Below are 16,497 nucleotides of genomic sequence, written 5' to 3'. Positions count from 1 at the left end.
ATTGCCAGTTGCCACATGGCTGCACATGAGGAACACTCAAGGGATCAAGGAAAGGATGATGGACAAAGACAATCACAGGGGCACGGCTGTGCAACTTGCATAGCAAGAGCCTGAATATACACAGAGCTACATGCAAAGCATGTTTTCTGCCACCGACCCACACAGCTCCCTGTCCCCGCTTTTAGTTCTCATATATGTCCCCTTTCAAACACAGAAACAGAAATGTGGACATTATGGCATGGCTATTCCAGAATCAATCCTGTCCGCCATCATCAAGGAATTTGCACACTTGAAAGTAAATGACTGCTGGGGGTGGGGGGGTCCACCCACAATAATGCAAAAAAAAGCTCACCTGCCTGGATTTGGTGAGGTGCTTTGGTTTTCCTAGAAGAAACTGGCCATGTCAGGAATGTATAGGTTTCAACTGCAGGAGCAAAATCAGAATTATTGGGACAGGGAGGATTATTTTTCTAGCACCAGGGCTTTTGCAGAAATTACATCTCTTCCTCAATCAAGTTAGAGTGGCTCAGATGATTTCCTCCATGCACCTAGTGGCCACTGCCCCATAGGCTTAGCAAACATGAGAAGGAGCTCTACTTAGATACCAACTTGTATAGAGATACCAAACCTGTATATAGAGACCCTCCACCCTAGGGCTGATCTTTACTGAGCGAAGATCCCCACTTGTGTGAACAAGATCTATGCACATGCATTCATATGCATGTATATATACTAAAGCCCCTTCTCACAGGAGTCAAATGCTCAGAGAGTGGGGTGATAGTAGCCAGTAGGTAAGCTGGCTGCAACCTCCCTGTTTTGATGAACTATCTGCACATATTTCTATGATTCTCAAACAATTAAGCTAGATTTTCATAGTCTTTGCCCAGGAAGCTCAGAAAAAAAATGAGCTAATTACTAGGCAAACTGCAGGGAACACGCCCATCACAAGTGACAGTGCTGTCCTAAGCAAGGTTCCACACAGTCTTCAAGGGCAGCCCCACCAACTAAAGGATTATACAATGAAAGGAATAAACACATGCAAATTCACACCAGCCAAAATTCCACTGGAGCAACAGGAGCTTAGGATGGCAGTATAGAGGGGCACATTTTTAGAAGCAAGTCAAGCACGATTGGAACAAATCTGTATGGCATCACAATCTACCCCAAAGGATTGTTTTCACAATTTAGAGTGCTCTGGGCTCACCACTGCTGTTTGATATTGAGATAGAACTTAACAAACACAGATGTTCTTAATACAGTAGCTGCATCCACTCTTGGAAACAGAGATCTCAATGTAATATATGCTCTGGTAACTTCAAGGCTGGACTACTGCAATGCACCCTACACAGGGTTGCCCTCCACAATGCAGAGGCAAGGTTACTCACAGGCACCAGTTGGAGAAACCATATGCATTTCATCCATCAGAAAAAGCAGGCCGTGGCCCAGAAAAGCTTATGTTTGCTAGTCTTTAAGATGTCAAAAGGCTCTTGGTGGGGGTTATTTTGCTGCAACAGTGCTGCCCCTCTGAAATCTCTCCAATGGATGATGTAGACATTAAGAACATCAGAACATAAGAAGAGCCCTGCTGGATCAGACCAAAGGCCTATGTAGTCCAGCATTCAATTCCTGCATGGCCAACCAAATGCCTTTTGGAAGTCCACAAGCAGGATATGAGAGCCCTCCCTTGTGTTTTCTACCAATTGGTATTGAGAGGCATACTGCCTCTGAAAGTAAAGATAATATATGACCATCATGAGTAGTAGCCATTGATAGTCTTCTCCTCCATGATTTGATCTAACCCTTTTTTAAAGCTGTCCAAGTTGGTGGCCATCACTACATCTTTTGGTAGAGAACTCCATAGTTTGACTATGTATGGTATGAAGAAATATTTCCTTTTGTCTGTCCCTGACCTTCCCACCATTCATCTTCATTAGAAAACACCAGCTCCTAGTATTATGACAGAGAAAAATGTCTCCCTATCCACTTTCTCCACACTATGCATAATTGTATAAACTTCTTTCATTCCCCCCCCCCCCGCCCATGACTTTTTCCTAAGCTAAAATGCCCCAGACATAGCCTTCCCTCATAGGGGAGATACTCCAGCCCCTTGATCATTTTGGTTGCCCTTTTCTATACCTTCTCCAGTTCTACAGTATCTTTTTTGAGGTGCAGTGGCCAGAACTGTACAAAGTATTACACACAACAAACTCAGCTCACTGGAAGGAGGATGTGTCTTCAATCCATCCAGTCCTTGTTCCATAGAAGGAGAAGCCCATGGCAAAGGAACTCCTGTAGCTGTAAGTGTTGAATATTAAAATTATCTGTACACTCCAAAAACAGAGCCATTGATGTGAATAAAATTTCAACACTGAAAGATTTACATATACGGCGAAGAAATATGAACTAAATATGATGTGGGAATCTTAACAGATTTTCAGGTTCCTTGGGGGGGGGGAAGGTGGGGCTCTCTCAGGTCTTAGAAAGATTTCTGTGCACATAACATTTCTTGAGGGCTGGAAGCTTCACTTTTAAAAAATAATAGCACCACATAATTAGACTGCAATTATGGAGAACGTATAAATCCTACACCTGCTTCTCTCTACCCTACCTTTAGAAGATGGTTGTCAAAAGGATCATGCGCACACAAATCTCAAGAGTAAATGGAAATTCAATTATTCTTTAAATAAGGGAATAAATTTCCCCTAACTGCTGGATTGAATGTTTATCTATTCATTTACATTGCCCTGTCAAATGAATTGTTTGGCCCTCCGTGATGTTATCACATAGCCAAATGTGATTGACTATGTGATGTAGTGACATCATCCCATTCATTCTGTGATCCCTGATTGTTTAGGATTTTATTAATTTTATTTATTTAAAAGTATATTTTAGGCCACCTTTAAGGGTTAAACCATGTAAGTATCCAGGAAGGAGAAACAATCAATAACTCAGGAGGCAGGGAGGGTGAATGGCCCTAAAACAGCAGAAGCTAGGGGAACAATGACACTAAACAGGAGAGAGAAAAGTGTTTTCCTGGAAATATTTCTCTCACCCCATGAAACAGCTCTTTTTGGCCCTAAAATCAAAACTGGAGAACATTTGACACAACCTTAATTGTTGTGCCTCAGATATTAACATAATTAAACTCAAATATTAAATTCATGAATAACCTTTAAGAACTTAGGAGTCCTGCTGGATCAGACCAAGATTCATCTAGTCCAGCATTCTGCTCCTACAGTGACCAACCAGATAACTCAAGCCCTCAACTAGGGCTTGAAGGCAATGGCCACATTCAGATGTAATGATGAATAAAAGTGTATCATTGTGAGAATGAATTAAAGTGACCTTGGGCTCACATGCTTCCCCTCCCCTCTCCTCCTCAAGCACAACCAGGTCAACGCCTTCGGAAGTTTCCACTTCCAGTTTAGACTAACTACAGCTCTTCATTATGTCTGAACCCAGACAAACTGTGATGAGTCTTAACTAGCTTTCCACAACCTGGTGGATCCCCCCCCCCCAGTTTTTTGGACTGCAACTCCCAGTATTTCCAACCATTGGCAATGCTGACTGGGGAGTTGAAGTCCTTTGGACTTCACCTCCCCAGCCAAAAACTGGGGGGCACCAAGTTGGGGAAGGCTGGTCTTAACCATGGTTGAAACAAGCCAAATCAAGCTGCCTTCATTCAACTAACCATATTCGAGAGTAAGCACAGTTTAGGGTTTGGATGCAATGCTAAACTGTAGTTAACTGGAACTGGAAGCAAAATCTTCTGCTCCCCTCCTCATGGCTGCACCAGAGGAGGAGATGGGAGTGGGGAGTCCATGAGCCTGAGGCTGGTGGACATAACAGTAAAACATTGTTTATCGTTACATCTGAACTGGGCCACTAACTCTCTCCCACTGTTGCTCTCAAACAACTGGAATTCAGAGACACCCCTGTGCTGTTTCCAAAAATATAAACTTGGCCAAGCAAAAGCACAAGCAAGTGAAAGAAAACTGTTGTGAAGATACCCATAAGTAAAAATATTTTAGGAACAATATTAAATTTAGTAAATAGAGGATCTGCCCATCCTATATTCAAAGCAAGCTTTGCTTATCTTCACATTGGGCACCCATCTTTCTTCTGCTTTCCACGCTCAGAATGCTCACTCGGCACTGGCTGGGCTCCAGATGGCAGGTCATAGGTCATCGAAGGAGATGGGGAAGGAGGGACTTCCCATTCCTTAGGAGCATCTGTCCGCAGCAACGAGGACACCTGGAAAGAAGACACTTCAAAGACTTTCAAGGCAGAAGGCTTTTGCCACATGGTGGTCTGTAGGGAGATGGTCTCATCAGCTTTTGCAGCAATGGTCCAAGCTTGGGTAGGGATCTTTGGAGCTGAAAAAGAATCAAATCACATAGCAGATACTGGGAACGAATCACAAATAGAACATTTTTGCAATCTATCTCAGAGGCCTATGGACCAGCCATGCCCTTTCACTGCATGAGGTTAAAAGCCTTAGACAGCAATCCTATGCATGATTACTTTGAAGCAAGTCCCATCAATATTAGTGGGACCTAGACTGTAATCCTATATACGCTTATGTAGGGATGGGGGACAAATTTGTTTCGTTTGCATTTGAAGGCAAGTTTACTTAATTTTGCACTTTTGAACCAATACACCAACGGAAACTCGGTTAACCTTTGGAATTTGCACTTTTGATTTTTGTAGTGGAGTTCTGTGATCCAAAAATGCATGCAAACAAGTGTATATTAAGGAAATGTTCACTCAAAATGCACATATTAGTGACAATAACATTATAAATGCATTATGTTAGGAAAATTGCTTGCAAAAATTGCATACATCAGGCAGAATTGCATACAGAAATGCATGTAGTAGGAGAAATGTTCACAAACAGCTGTACAAATTTTCATGCAAAACACACCCACACACGCCCACACACACAGTTTGGGATGGACTAAACTTAAAACAGGAAAAAAATTAAAACTGGAAGAAACTGAAATCGACAGATTCATCCATCCCTATCTAGGAGTAAGTCTCATTACTCAGAAGAAGGCCTCATTGAGTTCAGACAAGATATATAGGATTGTGCTTTTAACAACAAAACATACTGATTATGTAGAATGAGGGAAGGACACTCTGAAAGGGAATGGTGTCCCTTCATCAATGATTGGTCTTTGATACAGAAATAGATTAAGTGAACATTTTTCTAATCTTTTCGTGTAGTTTGAGTTTTTTTCATTTGCACTTGCTGATATGTAAGGTGTTTTCATATTATATGATGACAACATTATTGTTTGAAATAAAACAGATTTAGGGTACAATCCTATGGGTTGCACCCTAGGTACTTGTAAGCCCCCAAACCCGGAGCCTTATGAGTATCCTATGCAGACAGCTCGCACCTGCCTCTCTACATTTTAGCCAGACAGCCATTTTTGCCTACCTAATGGAGGCTTCAGGGAGAGGGAAGGAAGGAGGCTGGGGCGGCCATACGAAAGATCGTAGGGATGCCGCTCCGGTCTCCTCCCCTCCCCCAGGAACACGCCCTTTTCCCCATCTCCACACTCTGTTTTCTGAGTGCAGAGAGGTAGCCAGTGCAGTTCACTCCACACTGGCTACAAGGGAGACGGGGACAGTGTGGAGAGAGTGGTTTCCTAGCTTCAAGCTCAGAGCCCTGTCTATGAGCTCAGAGCCAGGAAACTGAAAAATCCTATGTTCCTCAGACAGTGTCTAGGGGACATAGGTCTGCTCCCTTAAAGTGTTGGGATTTTTTAAGTATTTGTTCAGCTTCTTTTCTAAATAATCATGCATAGGTTTGGGATGCATACTTTGCATGCACACAGTTTTGTCCAGACAAAATTCCAAAGCATGTAGCAGCTATAAGAGATGCTACTTCAAAATCTAGTTGCTGACATGCTACAGTCCTTTCCCTTGATTATGCCATCTCAGAGAGGGCACACTTGTTTGAATGCATGCTCATGTCAGAACCCTAACCGATATGAAAAATCAATGCTCACAATGGAGGGAAATACACAAGAAAGTGGGATCTAGGATCTGCCCACAAAAGGGACCTTCTGTGAGAGGAAGGGCTCTACTCACAGAAGGGTTTGGGGGGTTCCACCTTCTTCCCCACACTACAGCTCACCCCATTCGACAGGGTTTCCTGACTCTCTGTAGGATTTTCAAGGGGCTGGAGCAGTTGCCATGGGAAGGAGGGGGTGTGAACGTCTACTTCCACCAACACGATCGATCCAATGTAAATCTGGATCAAGCCCAAATAATTCTTCCACTCACCAATAAAATCGGATGTGGTGCATGCATGTTAGAAGACTGCACTACATCAGTGACTTCACATTTCAGTCAGCTCTTAGCATTTTCCAGAATGGACATAAGTCCCTTGTTATTCAGGCAGATGGTAGGAGGGTCTTTCAGACTTAGTAGGCTTTAAAAAAATGTTCCAAAACTAGTAGTGTGGGGGAAGGGAGTGAGCCAGACAGAATCTTCTCCAGTGACACAAGCTGCTGAGATCAAAAATCTAGGCGTCAGGCTGGGGTGGATCCCTATTAGTCTTTGGGGCTCAGCTGATTGTGTGCAAGTAAGTTCCTATTGCAGATAGCTAGCAGGAACACAGAACAATCTGTAAGGCTTGGAGCAGAATCACGGTGCTGGTAGTCGTGGTGAAGGAGGTAAAGTATCAGGAGCCCTGGTTTAAGATACACGCCCCAATGTTTCACACGTGCCGAAATAGATTCAAGTTTCCCAGGTCCAGCACACTAAGCACAGAAACCACAATAAATCTAAGTTAATATTAGTGACTAAAAGGTGGGACCTGCAATGAGATGTTGCAGAGCGGAGCGCTCCTGTTCAGGGTTCCAGCCACCCAAGCCATGCTCTCTTCCCGAATACTTCATTCAATTTCCTTCCATGCTTCCTGCCCCAACAGCGTTTGTGGTCACTGAGCATGCTTACTACACAGTGGGCTGTTTTGTGCATGCTTTTACCGGGGGGGGGGGGGGCGAGGGTTCCCTAAGAAGCTTTTTGCACTTCTGCAAACCTTGGATTCCCCCCCCCTCCAAGACTGCTGCTGAGACCTCCTTCTTTCTCAGTGACCCCATTTTGGCAAGAGTGTTGTCACCAGTCACCAGCTGAGTTCATTATTAGAGGGAATGTTAGACTTGGAGGGCAGAACACCCCATAGGAATGCTACTTCTGGTAGCAGCCCTATGTCAGATTCTCGCCCTCTCCCCCATAGCCTGTAGGACCATTTGCCCCATGAGATAGGACCTTCTCTGTGGCAGTTATGGAACTCCACTCCCTACTGGGCCGTCCTGGTGCCAACCGTTAAGTTTCAGATGACACATCAACCACACAATTCTATGCATGTTCTATTGGGTTCAACCAATAAAACCATTTTGTTTGCTTATGGGTTAAATTTAACCAGGATTTTGCTTCTTATTATTATTTTGCACTGTTTTTAGGCTCTGCTGTTCTCCTACAGTTTTTATATTTTATCCATCTTAAGTTGTCCTTCTGCTTTGGGGGCTGTTTTACTTTTATTTATTTGTATCTCTTTTTTAATACTAGTGTTTTAATATTGTATGTACTTCCATTCATAATTTAGAACCTACTTCAAGAACTTGGGAGAAATGGAATGGTGGAGTATAAATTAAGCTCCTCAATAAATAAAATCAATTAAAATAAATGTGATAAGAACGTAAGAGCCGTGCTGGATCAGACCAAGGGTCCATCTAGTCCAGCATTCTGTTCACACAGTGGCCAACCAGCTGTCAATGGGAAACCCACAAGCAGGACATGAGCTATTGCACCCTCCCACCCATGTTCCCCAGCAAATGGTGCACATAGACATACTGCCTCTGATACTGGAGGTAGCATATAGCCATTAGGACTAGTAGCCATACAGAATAAGTAATGGTTTGAATGATCAGTGATTGGTTGAAACTCAGGACTGCCACACCTGACAGAGCACCTCTCCTGGCATGAACCTACCCATATACTATGCTCATCATCTAAGGCCCTCCTCTAGGTGGCTCCTCCGAGAGAGGCTCGAAAGGTGAAGACAAGTGAGAGGGCCTTTTCAGTGGTGGCCCCCCAATTATGGAACAATCTCCCCAGCAAGGACCACGTGGTTAAAACATTGTTATCTTTTTGGTGACTTAAGACCTCCCTCTACTCTCAGGTATTTGGCAGCATATGACAAGTTTTTTAAATGAGGTCCTGCAATATCTTACTGTTGATTGTAAAATTAATTAGGGGTGTGTGTGTGCGTGTGTGTGGGCATGTGTGTTGTCTGTTTATATGTAACTGGTTTTTATATTATGTACAATATTGCATTTTAAGGGTTTTTAAAAAAATCTCTGTGAACTGCCCAGAGAGCTTTGGCTATTGGGTGGTAAAGAAATGTAATAAATGAAATGAAAAGTTCCCTTTTATTCACACTATTCAGATATTTACTGTGACCCCTGTAAACCCCCAGAACTCACTAAGTGGTGGTAGGGCTCCTGATAGACTTTCATCATAACTTTCCACAGGAAGAGGCCTGGGTGAAGTTGTTTTGGCAGATGAAACACCATATCCTTTTGAGGCACTGGTCTGCAGCCACAAGGACAGCTGTGCCAAGGGAACTTCAGAGCCTTTCATGCTGACAGTCTTCAGCCATACAGGGTGCTGCGTCAAGAACATCTCTTTTCCTTTCAAGGCACCAGTCTGTGCCCCTGCAGGCATCCTGGTAGCTGATGTGTTAAAGAAAGGAAGAATGTGTGCATATCTCATTGTCCCTTCTAGCACACTCCTGGATTTGTGCTCTCAATACAACCTGCCTGAAAGTGGATAGTGTAAGATAGGGAAAAGAGAGAATGCAGCATTTCAGGAGAAAATAATATCTGAAATACCAGATAGAACCAATCAGGACATCTACTCTTCATCTAGGCAGTGAGGCCATAATAGGGCTGAAATGCACAACACTCTCCCATTCCCCCCATCCCCTTGGAAAAAAGATCCTGTGAGACGGTGATGGATGGGTGAAGCCAACTCAGGGCTTTGCTTCCTCATCCCCATTCCCAATCGGAAAAGCTGAAGGGGGAGTGAAGCCAGTTCCGGACTGAGCCACTGACTCAAGTCCTTGAGTTGGTTGCTCAGTCAGCAGCCAGAACAGGCCCTCTCCACTCCTCACCTGTCCAGCAGGGATCACCTGGGGAAGAAAGGGGGGGCACAATTTTTATCCTTGCCATGGCATGCTTAGATTTAAACTTCCCCCCTCCATTGCACCATTATGGGGATCAAAATGCCCCCACTCCTAAACTGATCTGTATGGATCAGCTGAGGAAGAGGGACTGGTAAAGGGGTGAGTGTGTGGGTGAAAGTGTGGGCACATGCCAGTGGTGACTCCACCCATGGTTGGCATGTGTCCCCTGATGGTCCAGCCAGGGCCAAAAATGGTTCTGTAACCCTGGAGAAGTTGATGGCTCCCCCCCCCCCGAAAGATCCACTTCAGCCCCTCTTGGAATCACTGATCCAAGTGAACCTTTATACTAGTTCAAAAAACCTGCTATTCATTATCTCCATCTTAAAAGCCTCCATTAAAAGCTAGCTGCTTAGTCAACTCATTTTCAATGGTTGACAACACTAACAGAAAAATGAGATGTTTAAATGCTGAGGATACTTGCGCACTTTTAAATGTCCATGTGTCTTTTGCAGTGTCAGCTACGACCTTGTCAGCATCTTCCCATAAAGGCATTAGACCAGGGAGGATCAAGTTTAAATCTTTGAGGATGAAAAAAGATAGAAAAGCTAGTGCACACTAGAGAAAATGTAGTGGCCATCACCAAATTGGAAGAGAACAACCACGGAGGACAGAAACTATCTAATTAAGAGGCAACTCATTACTAATCCACCAGCTGCACTGAACAGGGAAGCAAGAACAAGGGCAGAATCTGCAAGTAGGAAACTTCTAATTAACATTGCAGAGAACCTTTTCTGAATGGGATTGACTTGTGAGTAAACATTATAGAAGGGGCTTGCCTATGGGGTAGAACATTGCTGGATCGTATAGAGCAGGGCTGGGCAGACTTCAGGCTTGTCAGATTTTTTTTTTTTAATGTTTTTACTAGAATGCTGAGGTCTACCAAGCAGAGCCAAAGAAAACATGATGGCTCATGGGGTGAAGTCAATTGTCTACAGCTCCCCATGAACTATATGGTAGCATATGAACATGTCTGAGTTATCACAGATCAGGAACCCAACTCTTTAAAACTGGCCAGCAGAGCTGAACAAAGACCTGGTCAAAAGTAATTCAATTAGTGCTCCCATTTTACAGATGAAGAACACGGATGCTGAGAGATAATCAATTAGCACAAGTCCAGCCATGCCAAACCAGTTTTTTCTCCTATCAACATTACTTGCTGTGTTGCCCTGGCCATGGGCGTTGAACTCTTAGGTTAGAGGTGCCAAGACAGTGATAAATAAGATGCAAAGGTTTACTTACAAGGAGACTTTATTGGGTAATTTACAGCACACAGGCGCACCCAATGCATCAGGCAACTTCTCTGAACCCAGAGCCACCAGGTACAATGGGTTTCATGCAATACATGCTAGCAATAAGGCAGCATAACAGCAGCAAGCGCCCCTAGCGTTCATGCCCAGCATAGAGCAACAGCACTAGGTTCTCAGCTCTGCCACCTGTATCTCAGCATAAACACATAGCTTCACAATCACTTCCCAGGCATGGCCTGACAAGGCCTTCATTAGTATGGAATGCACTGGGGCTGTTATCAGCCTTTTGACTCGTCTTCACATGCTCAGAGGCTCCCTAGCAAGGGAATTGCAACAATAATGAACTTAAGCAAGCATTATGCATCTCTAGGCCCCTCTAAGACTACAAATGACTTGGCTATGCTCCTGGGGCCAATACATTTGCTCTCTTTAAAATACTGGAAGTCAGAAACCCTGGGAGATCTACTGGAAAAATCACCAAGAGATCTACCGATAGATCCCAACTGACCTTCTGCCCACCCCAGTATAGAAGCGTATTGAGTGCCATGTGGAACTATCATCTCAGTTGTGTTTCCAGCTGATTGCAGAAGAGCAATGCCTCAGCGGCTGTTAACGGGCCCTGAGCGCAGAAGCAATCTTCACTTCTACACTTTAGAGCATCGCTGTTTCATGCAATGAAAACAGTGATTGAGTTGTACTGTTTTCCTTGCACGAAATGGTTGCACGCTAATGGCTATGCTATGCTAACTCTTCTTCATTAATATGTTCAGGATGTACTCACCCAGGAGGTCCGACATGTTACCAGAAAAAGTGTAATTAATAACAGGAGACTTCTCGATTGCTTCCCATAAGTCCGACACGTTTCTGCCTGGAGGGGGAAATGGAGGGCTTGATGAAAATGCTATTTTCAGCTAAATGACTAGCATGATTAGTGGCAAGAGAATGGTCCGGGAAAGTGATGGATGAGCAGCCCAGTGCTTGTTCCCAAATTAATTATTCAGTCCCACTGAGTTCCCCTTTCCAACACTCGATAAACTGTAAGGGATTGAAAAGAAGGCTCAAACAGCCTGATTGATGTCCTCCACCATCTGCTATCCTGTCCCAGTCACCTAAAGGAAAAAAACTTATCTTGGAAAAGGGGGACGTGGTAGCAGACAGCACAGGGCTCCAACATCAATGGGTGAGACCTGGCAGGTGTCTCTCTCTCTCTCTCTCTGGAGTGCCGCAATTATGCTTCGGGGGAATCATGGGTTTGAACTACAAATCCTATGATCCCCAGCAGGAAATGACACTGCTGGCATCATTTACAGCAAATGAGAAATCCATCAGGCCTCTCATTGGCCATAAATAATACCGCCACTGTCATTTCCCTTCTGGAGAAAAAGAGGCCTGCCTCATCTTTGGGGAAGCTGCCCACAACCTTCAAGGGGGAAGGATGCTTCACAGTGGAGAAGGGGCCATGAGGCTCACGTTCCACACTTCTGCAGTGGCATGTATAGTTTGGCTCTGAATGATCAACGTAACTGAGGTCAAGAAAGGATTTTCCCATAAAGTAAATTGCCTGGTGAACCTAAGGAGACTGTTCCAGTAGAAAGTTTTCTGATTCAGTGGGATGAATGGTGGATGATCTCACCTCACAGCAATAAATTGGACTAAATGGACTTCTGTCCTTCTGGTTCTTTGATTCAGTAATTATAGGAGCTGGACTTCAAGAGAAGAAATATTGGGTGATGCAAGCACCTGAAAGTGCTGGTCACTCTGCACAAGATTTAATTTAAGGGAAATAGCAAGTCGACATTTCTACATATAATGGCGACTCGCACAGAGGATGGGTAGCTCATGCAGCTCAGTGGGCAAGTTTTAGGGCAAGCACAGAGGTTTGACGAGTAGGTCAGGGTGGTACAAGTTGCGGGGGCAGCTTGTCAAGCCCCTGGCTGACCCAGACAGAGGTGAGTCCATCCATCCCTACATGGGGGAGAGATGTCTTATATTCTTTTTTAAAAAAATACTTTTTATTCTATCTTTATAAATGAAATAAACAGTACCAAAAACCTAGTCATTATCTACAATTTCCAACAATACAGTATTCTTAGGAGGACACAGCAATAACGAAAAAGAAAAAAAAAACAGAAGAAGGAAGAGGAAGAAGAAAGCAAGAAAGAAAAAGAAAAAAATATTAAAAATTACTTAAAAGGATTAAATTTAAACTGTGGTACACACAAACTTCAAGTATCATTCTACTTAAAAGTTATACCTATAACATTGCCACTATTACAATTCAGTACAGCACAGATAATCAACCTTACATTTCAATATCATATCTTCAGTCTTATAGCAAGGAAGCAAGCCTACAATTCATTTCCAATAACCATATATTGCCCTTCAGTTAACATACAATAGTAAAGCTTAACAATTTAACCAGCCAAAAATATTACTAATCAAAGTCTCATAATAATGATAGTAATAATAATAAAAAGGAAGGAAATTAAAAAAGATAAGTAATAATTATAACTTTATGCTATCTATATTTTAGATAGTGTCATTTCTAAATCTATATATGAATGTATACATATCTATACACACACAAACAGGAATTTTATTATACAGTATATCATGTCTAATGTAAAGAAAGAGGAAATAAGAAAAAGAGAGGGGGGGAAAGAGGATATATGTAAACAATCCTCTGGACTGGAGTACTGCCCAGACCTTATAACCCAAATGAATCTGAAAAAGAATAATAATTGAAAAGTTCCCAGCTCATGAGGCTGGGGAAGATGTCTCCTGTGCCTTACTTTGAACGCCAGCTAGCCAAGCCTCCACCATTTCATGATTTAAAAACATTTTCATCTGGCCTTCAAAAAGAGTGCAAAATATAGCAGGATATTTGATATGTTATTGCAGATTCATTTGTCTTGCCTGATTTTTCGCCTTGGTAAATTGCCTGCTTTTGTCAGCGATTTCTTTAGTGTAATCCAGAAAAAACATAACTTTGTCTCATCTTGGCCCCCCCAAAAGTTCTCCCACTTCCCTTGCCAAGTGCAAAATATGATTTTTTGTGGAAACTCTTGCAAATTGAACTATAACAGTATAGGCAGTCCCTTTGGTGCCACAAACTGGACCTGGAACATGGTATGCATGCTCAATATCAAGTAAATAATCAGATGGCAGAGCAAGTAGCTCATGCAGAAATGTATCCAAGAATTTAAACAGACTTATATCAGCAGGCAGATCTTTGATACCAATGATATGCAGATTCGCTCTACGAGTATATGCCTCCAGTTGGGAAATTCTTGCAGACAGGATATTACGGGAGGCATGCATAGCAGTCTCTTGTGCAGACACCTGGTCTTGGAGATCATTAACCTTCAATTCCATCTTTTGCAAAGAACTATTAATTAAATCCACAGCCCCTTGAAGGTTAGTAACAGAATCTTGGATCGTATCCAGCCTCTTAGCCTGTTCTGTTAATTGAGAAGACAACGTTTTTTATCAGAGCCAGCAACTCCTGTACATCTCCGGTAGCTCTAGAAACCTTTGCCAAGGGAGGGATTGGGGGAGCTGGCAGTGGTCCCATGGCTTCTTTCCTTCCCCTTGATGCTGCCATCCTCCTCTTCCGTAAAGAAAGCAAGTAAGTATAATTACAGACAGACAGTCACTTCAACAGATTTTGCAGGTCCTCAGATATTGTTGGTATTTTTATCCATAAATACTTTTGGAACTCATCAGCCCTGGAGTCTCCTAATTACATAGGAGTTTCAAAACAGCTTTGAGTAGATGACGCTCCAGAAAACTGACCTTAGAGTCCATCTCTTCTTCTGCGCCGCAAAAGGAGTTGTTCTTCCAAGATCTTATCCAGATGGTACAATAGCTTCCCCTTTTAATTCCAGGGGAAGATGAAAAGGTTTTTCAACCTTTGAAAAGCTGTTTGAGGAGGGGACCTGCAGAGCCTCCGCAGGACACTTGCCAGAGCGACATGGCTCCTACCGGAAGTGAGAGATGTCTTATATTTGAATAGCTCCTCCAAGTGAATAAGCACTTTGAACATAGAAAACTAGCAATGATGGCCCCCACTCTGTGGAACTCCCTCCCTAGGGAACTCCGCCATGCCCCCTCTTTAATGAACTTCCGCCATGCATTAAAAACGTGGTTGTTCAGGCAGGCATTTGGGGTGGGTTAGGGTATTTTAGAAAATGTTTTTACTGTAGAATTGTGTTGTTTTAAACTGTTTCATTATATACTTTGTACATCGCCTGGAGTGGCTGGGTGACCAGCCAGATGGGCGATTATTAAATAAATAAAATAAATTGCAGTCCAAAAAGGGCTAGTCTATATCACTTTCCCTTGGCGTGCTAGCTAGGGATGTCAGAGAAGTCTGCAGCAGAACCAAATGAATTCAGATCTTCATGAATCCAACCCATGGATTCTGAAGTGGACTGGCTTTCCCCCTGTCAGGCAGATTCCACAGACCTGTGGGCTGGTTTTCTAACTTTCCCAGATTTTGTGCAAATTTTGCCATAAAAAAATACACAGAATAAAAACCTGGCCAAAAAATGTGTATTTTCCCCATAGGCTAAAGTGGGAAAATGCACCTTTGGGGGGGGGGGATTTGTAGATTTTTGCACATGTGCATTTGCACTGATGCACGTTTGTGCAAATTTGGAAACAAAAAAAATCCAATTCCATTGATGGGTGGGCGATGGAACGAAAGGCACCTGACAAACCATGAAACACAGATGGAACAGATTTTACACAATCCATGCATCCCTAGTACTAGCTTTGCATGGGGAGAGGGATTCAAAACATGCAATACTCCATCTGAAGTGGAACAGCTCGAGGAGGTCTCTAGGACATAAAGTTTCTAAATGTAGGGCTGAGCTCTGAGCAATAAACATCTGTGGAAGAGAAGGATAACTTCACGTTTACCTGTGTGGCCTGACATGACACAAATGTAGATGCAGTCCGTGTCATTGCCCTGGCTCACTGAAAGACAGACAGATGCTTCATTGGCTTAATTAAGATTCATTACATCAGAATTGCCTTGAGCACTACTCAAATAAATAAATAAAACCAAAAGTCATGCAGAAATTCACATCGTTAAGGCCATGACACAAGTCTACAAAGTTAACTCAGAGGCTATAGATAGAGTGAAGACATTTAAGCTGGAATTCTGCTACTTTTAAAGGATAACAACAGAACAAGAGACAAGAGCTATTTATGATTTCATAAGTGCATCCTTATTGTAACATTGATGCAAAAGACATTTCCTTGGCACCAGAACAAGTCTAGCCTAAATGACACTCCCTCTTGTTTCGTTTTCCTAGCACAGAGGTGGGAAACATGCAGTCCAACAACATGTGGAGGGCCACAACTCCCATCATCCCCTGCCACTGGCTGTGACGGCTAGGGCTGATGGAAGTTGCAGTCCAACAACATCTGGAGGGCCACATGTTCCTTGCCCTTGATCTGCCAGCTAAGAGACTGAGCTGTTGACTTGGGAAACCCATGCTCAAATTTTGCCTCAGCCATAACATTCACATGGTGGTCGTAAGCAACCAACTCCCTTTGCACCTTTACAGAGCAATCATAACTGGGTGTAAGGCAGGTGGGGAGGAGATCTGAAGGCACAGGAACTGCCTTATCCAAAGCCCTGCCAGGTATTGGCCAGCATGGCAGAGGGAAGGGAGAAGGGGCATTTTTCTTTTTATTTACAATTTCTCTTGTTTTCCTTAGTTTCTCTCCTACTGATAGGGGTGTGCAATGCTGGGAATGCCGTTCCATTGAAGTCTGATGAGATTCCACAGCATTTCTGTTCCAGTAAGTGGCGGTGGACTGCAACAGATTTTTTTTTCAAGGTTCCACCATTTGCACGAATTGTAATTTGTGGGGTTTTTTTTGTTTTGGGGACCTTGAAATTTGCACAAATGGTGTCATAACTTTTAAGTGTGTGTGTGTGTGTGTGTGATCTTGTGCAAATGTGCATGAACTGAA

The 16,497-nt window shown here is 43.2% G+C and overlaps 1 protein-coding gene across 1 annotated transcript in view; it reads right to left on the bottom strand.

Annotated features, from left to right (window-relative positions):
* Positions 1-16,497, bottom strand: part of HHLA1 (HHLA1 neighbor of OC90) — a 53,019-nt gene that overhangs the window by 20,461 nt on the left and 16,061 nt on the right. Inside the window, exons 7-13 of the mRNA XM_084847962.1 lie at positions 15,433-15,489; positions 11,291-11,377; positions 9,688-9,780; positions 8,502-8,750; positions 4,149-4,376; positions 2,218-2,295; positions 353-424 (exon numbers count right to left, since the gene is read on the bottom strand). Coding sequence (XP_084704088.1) covers positions 353-424; positions 2,218-2,295; positions 4,149-4,376; positions 8,502-8,750; positions 9,688-9,780; positions 11,291-11,377; positions 15,433-15,489 — 864 coding nt within the window. The remainder of the gene's footprint in view (positions 1-352; positions 425-2,217; positions 2,296-4,148; positions 4,377-8,501; positions 8,751-9,687; positions 9,781-11,290; positions 11,378-15,432; positions 15,490-16,497) is intronic.

Source organism: Heloderma suspectum, chromosome 4, assembly GCF_057233095.1.
Source record: "Heloderma suspectum isolate Gila_16-S chromosome 4, 16-S_ref, whole genome shotgun sequence".
In the NCBI taxonomy this organism is placed as follows: domain Eukaryota; kingdom Metazoa; phylum Chordata; class Lepidosauria; order Squamata; family Helodermatidae; genus Heloderma; species Heloderma suspectum.
This window is presented reverse-complemented; position numbering and strand designations above follow the sequence as displayed.